This window comes from Galeopterus variegatus, unplaced genomic scaffold, assembly GCF_000696425.1.
Source record: "Galeopterus variegatus unplaced genomic scaffold, G_variegatus-3.0.2 Scaffold565, whole genome shotgun sequence".
In the NCBI taxonomy this organism is placed as follows: domain Eukaryota; kingdom Metazoa; phylum Chordata; class Mammalia; order Dermoptera; family Cynocephalidae; genus Galeopterus; species Galeopterus variegatus.
The window spans coordinates 94,834-102,403 of NW_007726676.1; the positions used below are offsets into that span (position 1 = coordinate 94,834).

General features: G+C 47.3%; 1 protein-coding gene across 1 annotated transcript in view; it reads left to right on the forward strand.

Annotated features, from left to right (window-relative positions):
• The window catches only part of TRPM3 (transient receptor potential cation channel, subfamily M, member 3), a 149,800-nt gene that overhangs the window by 65,065 nt on the left and 77,165 nt on the right, over positions 1–7,570 (forward strand). Inside the window, exon 11 of the mRNA XM_008570046.1 lies at positions 3,210–3,338. Coding sequence (XP_008568268.1) covers positions 3,210–3,338 — 129 coding nt within the window. The remainder of the gene's footprint in view (positions 1–3,209; positions 3,339–7,570) is intronic.

A 7,570-nucleotide genomic window follows, 5' to 3' on the forward strand; every position in this document is an offset into this window, starting at 1 on the left:
ACAGGAGGCAGGGATCCAGCGGGCTCCCAGCCCCTGTTTGTGTTGAGAGGTTGTTCCAAGTGACCAGTTGGAGAGGATTCAGATTCAAGGTACGAAGTGGTCACAGGTCAGAGGACACCGTGTGCACTCTGGATTTCTCCAGCAGTGACAGACTCTCTTCTATAAGACCTTGTGCCCCCTCTGCTCTCTAGAGGTAGTAGGAAAAGACCTGGGAGAAGTGAGGAACAGCTAAGCCCCACCAGGGATGCACAGCAAACCACCAGGCTTTGGTGCTTATGTTTGATAGTTTAAGAAGCATGCATCTTGATGAATGGCAAACATATAAGAAGAATATATAACAAATAAAATACAAATTATTATAGGACTCCCACTGACATAAATAAGAATCATAAGTTTATGTTTCTGTTCAAAAGCTCTGTCATTCCACACTTGTTGAAGTTCACAGAATACAGCCACACGTATGTACACGCACCCAATTAAAGCATGTCATGTTAAGATCATCTGCAGCAAGGCCACGTGCATGTTGACGAGTTCTGAAGTCGATTGCTTCCAAGACAGCAGCCAGTCCTCTGTTGTGCCATTTAAATATGCCCAGGCCCTATTTTCGGAAGTCTATATTTTGGGAGTTATCCCCAAATATTATGTTGTACCTTGACTTTGGGAACAGTTTGTTGTAGAGCAACTGTGATTTAAAGAACAGGCAGGAGCTAAAAAGGGTGAAAATGGAGAAAGCAGAAACAATAATGAGGACAATTTTTAAGAGAAAAAAAGAAGTATGAATAGTTACGAATAGTCAACAGAGATCAAAGAGAAGCAAGGACAGAGGTAAGAGCAACAGCAGAAGCATCTAGAAAAAAGAAATGCGTGATAGTATTAGCCAGCGTTCACTGGGCCTCTACAACATGCTGGGAGACAGACAGGTAGATAGACAGACAGATGGACACATACACAGATGGATGATGCATAGATAGGCCCCCGATTCTTCCAAAGGTCCTATAAAGTAAGCAGCAATGATTTCCATTTTACAGAATGGAGGTCTAGGCAGGTTAAGTGACTTACACGAGGTGACACAGCCAGGAAGTATGTGAGCCAGGATTTAAATCCGATTTTCACTGGCTTCTATACCTTCCCTCTTTCCATCAAACACTCTGAACCTGTATTCAGAGGACAAATGCAGGTTAGAGGAGTTAGTTAAGTACTAACATGCAGAGGTCCTGGAAGGTCTGTGTGTGTGTCTCTGGGTCTACATGGGACAAGAGAATGCTCTGGAATGTTTTGCAGCAAATTGGGTAAAATGATAAAACCAGGGCAGTGAACAAGATTCGTTTCACTTTGAAGCAATGGAACTTGATCCCACAAAGAGAAGGAAGCAACCAGGAGTAGAGAAGGATTTCAAGTCAGGAGGCTGAGAGTCAAAGTATGTTTTAGAGTTTCAACCACTGAAGTCCTCTCTTTGCATTTTATAAAATACAATACTCGTGAGGACTACAGAGTGAACGCCTGTGTATTACGATGGTGAACAGAAACCACGTGAGCCGAGGTACATTTTGAACTGATTTTTGAACAGTGTCCTACATGATTTTAAGTAAACTCTTTCACGAGAGGTTTTCATATTTGCTAATGATGCTGAAGGTGGGGAGGGATAGGAACCATGGCATGGATTAAAGTGACAGTCCCTGGAGCTGGTGGGGGGACAGTGTCCTACATGATTTTAAGTAAACTCTTTCACGAGAGGTTTTCATATTTGCTAATGATCCCGAAGGTGGGGAGGGATAGGAACCATGGCATGGATTAAAGTGACAGTCCCTGGAGCTGGTGGGGGTAGGGGGGCGGGTGCAGGAGCAAATCACTCAGGTGGGAATGAGCCCAGCTGACCCTCTGGGGTCTACATAACTTGCTGTCTAGCTTTCATGCATGATCTCGTTTAACTCCAATATATTTCCGCCCTTTAAGAGATGAGGGAATTATATGTCACAGGTGCGTCTGCAAATGTGTCAATGTAATAGGGTCTCAGAAATACCTTTGGTTCATATTAAGAATCTATTTATTCACTCACACACACACAAAAAAGCTCCAAAGTCACACAGTATCTCTAGAACCCTCCAGGCCTCCGTTCTTTGGCCCACACTGTGTCCTGTTGTTTGCTGTACTGGCTCCAAGAGAGCAGATCTGAACAAACTTACTCCTGGTTCTTACGCACAGCCCCCGAGGCCCCTGAGGCCAGCAGGCACCTTACTGAACTCCAGACGTAGCCTTGAGAAGCTGCAGCTTATCTGCATTTGCCTTAAAGTGAGTTTCGTCACCCAAGCCTCCTCAGTCCCTTACACAAGAGCCTCACCAGTTTTCCTGTGCTCAACTCACCCACTTTGACACAACTGAATCGTCCAGGGACAATCACCAAACCTGAACCCTGAGGAGTTTTTCCCAGACCTCCAGCAATTCAGCCAGTCATGTCAGGATCCACCCTCAGGGTGCTAGAGCCTCATGAGGATTAAATCCCACTCCGATCCACAACAGGCCACACAGAACCATTCCTTTCTATAAATTGCTCTGTCTTCTCGTGTTTTGTTTCAAAGAAGCAGAAGCCAGAAAGGAACATTCCACCTTGGGGAGGGCAGGAAGGTGGTGCAAGAGGAAACAGGTAAAACCCTCCCAGGGCACTGACAAGCCAAGCACTGGAAGGCAGGAAAAGAAAAGAAGCTATTATCTCAAAAGAGAATTTAAGGGGGGCCTCGAGATAAAGTGTAGGCTATCTTTGCGTTGGTTGGACCGAGTTTACAGGCATTACATGTGTCTTCCTTTCCTTCTCACAACATTCAATCTGCCTGGCATTCACGAGGCAGACTCTACTGTGCTACCCCAGCTCAAGACGCTAAGGTCTGCACAGGAATAAGAGCAGCCCCTGACAGATAAGGCTCCCTTTTCAGCCAGGAGGACACAAGACACCAGGAATTGCAAAACAAAATGATGCATCGTGACAAAGGTACAGAGTACTGGGTCCCAGAGACACATATAAGGGTCAAAACGGAGATCGTGTATTAAATTATTTCAAATATTGAAGTGTTTCAAAAACTCTCTATAGTGGAGCGCTGTTAGGTTCCTTTTGTCATGAATTCCACGTCCTGCTTGCTGACCTTGCTTGGTCCTGCTGTGCGGTGGCCTTGCCCGAGGCCGCAGCAGCCAGAGCACTGGACTGTGTTTCCTTACAGCTGGCGTACATCGGGTACCTGATGCTCTTCAACTACATCGTGCTGGTGAAGATGGAACGCTGGCCTTCTACCCAAGAGTGGATCGTCATTTCCTATATTTTCACCCTGGGAATAGAAAAGATGAGAGAGGTAACTGCTTTCGTCAAAGAAAACCTAGGAGAAAACAGTGGTTAGTTGTCCTTGGGAATGGAAGGGAGAGGGAGATGCTTGGGATCCAAATAAAACCAGAAACTGTTTTGTCTAATGCTGCCACAGGGCTGCCTTCCTTCTCTAACTAAACCTGGGGAGGCTTCACGGTGTGATGCTTATAAGGTTGTCACCCCATGAGTGCTTAGGATTTAGTCCATCTTCTGCTAATATAGCTTTTGCCCCAAGAAACCTTCTTGTTGTCTTTAATGCCATTGACATCTCCCCTGCTCATCCCTATACCCATGACTTTTTTTAATTTTGCCACTTTTGACTACCATTTCAACCCCTTATTCTGGGTCTCTTTGGACACTAGCAATCAATGCCTATGGTTCTCCAAATGTGTTTCAGCAGCCCTAGGAGGAATTCTGTTTTCGTTCATTTATGTAATTTATTCTCTGGTTTATTCCTTCTCAATATCTATCATGCACCTGCTGGGCACCAGCCACTCCACCAGCCCTAGGGACCACCAAGGTGAAGCGAACTCAGTTCTTGTCCTTCAGGTTGAGGGTGCAGGGTCTCTTTTCTCCCCCGATCCCGATGACTTAAGAAGAGCCATGGAAACGCCAACCCACACGGTCTGTTTGCAATCCAGGCTAACCACTGAAATGAATGTGATCAAACCGAAGTCCACAGGAGGGCGCTGCAGCCCTGCTCAGCGAGGGTGCAGGGTCTCTTTTCTCCCCCGATCCCGATGACTTAAGAAGAGCCATGGAAACGCCACCCCACACGGTCTGTTTGCAATCCAGGCTAACCACTGAAATGAATGTGATCAAACCGAAGTCCACAGGAGGGCGCTGCAGCCCTGCTCAGCGCTCTCCACGGCTCCTGTTCCACCAGAGAAAACCATCAGGGAAGGCGGGCTTGTGAGGCAGTGAAAATACCTCTGCATTTCCCCTGGAACTACAGTCAGCAGGAGAGGGCTTTTCCAGGAGAAATGCTCCCTGTCAAGTCCACTGAACCTTTCAGAGCAGTGAGTGAGAAAATATATTGGGCACCCTAGAAAAACAGGATTTCTACAAACCCAAAAATCCACCCTTGCCTTTATGACTAAGACAAGTTAAAAGGCCCTTGCCTTCCTGAGTTTCAGCTCTAAAATGTTCTTCTGCAGAGAAAAAGATACAATATCTATTAGATGCAATTATGTTGGGATCATTAAAAAAAATGTCTTATTTGTATTTAGAGTCCTTCTCTTGGGTTCTTAAACTGCTTGAATATTTTAATTCTAACTAGCATCTCCCCATCCTGAGAACTTAGGAGTGGGTATACTAGTTCCATTTTATAAAGGACTGGGTTAAAAAGAAAATGGGATGCCTTGCCTTGTTCCAACCAGTTGTCTACACTAGGTCTTCCCACTCATAGCATCTCCTGCTTCTTGACCAATGCCACGGATCTCCCCTGTGTACACTGAAACACAGTAATAAATTTGCTTTGCTCTTTGTGTAGCTCTCCGAGAACTGCAGCCTGCTACTGCTCGGGTCCCTGTGGCTGAGCAGTGCCAGCTGGCACTCTTGTGATTTAACGCCCAGATGCATATTCCTTCTCTGTGATAAGCAGAAAAGGGAAAGACTGGAGCAGGGAGATTGGAGTCTCTCCAGGGACTAGACTGGAAGAAGACAGAGAGCAGTCTGTACTTCTCGGATTGTTCTGGAAGAGGCCACCAAACAGGCAGGCTGCCAGGAACCTCAAGGCCTGCATATCCATTTCTCCTGAGGCGGCATATAATCATGGAGAGGGCAGGGCTTTGGAGGCCGGGGTCGGGAAGGGGTCAGCCAAAGAGTCCTTGCTTCTAAAGAATCTGTGGGGAGTGAGGCTGTGACCATCTTAGTGTCTGGCCTTTTCCTCTGTGGCCCAGTTAGTTTGCACCCCCCGCCCCCCATGTCCCTGCCCTGATTAAAGAGATGCTCAACTACCCAGGGGATGAGGACCGCACAGGCCTCTCCGACCTCCCTGTCTCCTCACAGTCAGCATGCAGGCCCCTGAGATCCCAAAGCATGGCAAAGTGTGTGTGCCTCATGCCTTGGAGGGACACACGAGGAAGGACTGTGGTTTCACATGCCACCCTCCTGTCCCCAGCAGCATGTAGTCCTTTCTGCCTGTAGTCACCAGAGCAAGTAATGGGTCAGTAGCACGGCACTGCTGACCACAGGAGACGTTAGCAGATGTTATCCCGGCTGGGTCCTGGTCCCACTACTCTGTGAGGTCCCAGCGTGGCTACTACAATCCCCATGCTGTGGGCCTGGGCACTGAGACTCAGAGGAGTTAGCAGTGCTTCTGTATCCCACAGCAGAATGGAGAGGTGGGCCAGGAGGGGCAGGGGAACAGGGCAATCTTGACTTTTCACTCCTGCGCCCCTGAGGGGCCCTACTTTTATCTCTCTTTTTAATGCTGGGACTTCATAAAAAAATTTCTTGCTATTTAAAAATGATACAACAAGCCTCTGTGTTTTAGTGGTTTTAGGAAAGCGTGAGCAAAGGGTTGGAAAAGTTCTGGGGCATTCCCCATCCCCCCACACGTACACACGGCTTTTTGCCCAGTTAAGATGGAGCCAGGGGTGAGAAGCCATCAGGAAACACCAGCTGCAGGTAGGACAGCGGTTTCTCAAACCATGACCTGGGAACTTGCTAGAAATGTCAGTCCTCCAGCCCCACCCCAGGCTATGGAGGCACGCTCCCTCCAGATGGTTCTAATGCACACTAAAGTTTAGGGAACCCAGGATAAGATGTGAGGAGGGGACACCACAGAGGATGAAGAATGAGGCCCCCACGTGCCTCCTGGTGTCTTTCTCAGCCTCGCAAGCCCCAGCCCTGACTTGCTGAAACCTCCCTTCCTTAGTATGTCAGACCAAGGCAAACCATTGCAGTGGACGTGAGCATTCAGACAATTAGACCTTTCCCCAGTTTTTCCTTTCTTCTCCTTTGAGAGGGCCTGAGTGGGGCAAAGGGGTGGGTCATGGCTTAAAGAGATGCAAACGTCAGGGGTCAACACAAGTGATTGGTGAAGGTGACCCTGGTGCGCAGCTTCCTTAAGCTGGGCTCCCTGTCTACTCACATCCCGGGGCAGACTGGTGCACAGGCTGGTGCGACTCCTGCTGTCCAGCTGTGCATTTCACAGAGCCCGTATGTGGCAGCCCCTCTAAGTTTAAGGTAAATCAAGAGTCCCACCCAGGAATTAGGATATGCAAAAGACCGGAGAATTGCTGTCACGTGCCTATGCAACAATTAGTCAGTTGACAAATATTTATTGAATGTCTATTATGTAACAGGCCTGCAGTACAAAGAAAGGGTCCACCCTCAAAGTTTATGATCTAGTGAAGAGAGAAGGATGGATGGATGGATGGATGGATGGACGGACGGACGGATGCGTGGATGCATGGGTGGGTGGTGGATTGATGGACTGATGGGCAGACACATACTCATGCATCCATATATATATATACGTACATATACATGCATATGGAAGATCATTTCATATAGTGGTAAAGACTTCAAAAAATTAAATAGGGTAATGTATTAGAGAGTGACTTGGGGACTTGGAGGCTACTGCAGCTAAGGTAGTCAAGAAAGGCCTTCCCAAGAAGGGGTCGTTTGAGCAGAGACTTTGAGGATGAGGAGGCATCAAACATGGACAAATCTGGAAGAAGAAAGTGCTTAACAGAAGGAACAAATGCACATGTCTTGAGCACGGGATGAACTCGTCACAGTTAAGAGCAGCCACCGTGGCTGCAGGGAAGAGAATGGGGGTGGAGATGGTGGGGCGTGAAATGAGGCCACAGAAAGAAGTTTGGGTTTTTCTCTGTTTGTGACAGAAGCCACCAGAAAGTCTAAGAATGCAATTCTCATAATTTGCTTTAGTTTCTGTTGCTCTTCATTTGTCTTTCTAGTCTCTTCCTTTATTTATTTATTTATTTTTTTTGTAGTGGAGTTATCATCATTTACCTGTAACTAAATGAACAGCTCCTGATGGTACAGTTTGATGAGTTTCTGCCTCCATATACAGCCACGTAGTCATCATCCAGATCACGGCTTAGGTTTTTAAAGGTCATTCTGTGTGTTGCTGGGGAGTTAATGAGGGCAGGTGGGCAATAAGGATGGCAGGTATACCAGTGTGAAGTCTGCTGCGATCATCGGCCGACTGTGATGGGGCTTAGACTGTGGTGGCAGCAGTGGAGGTCG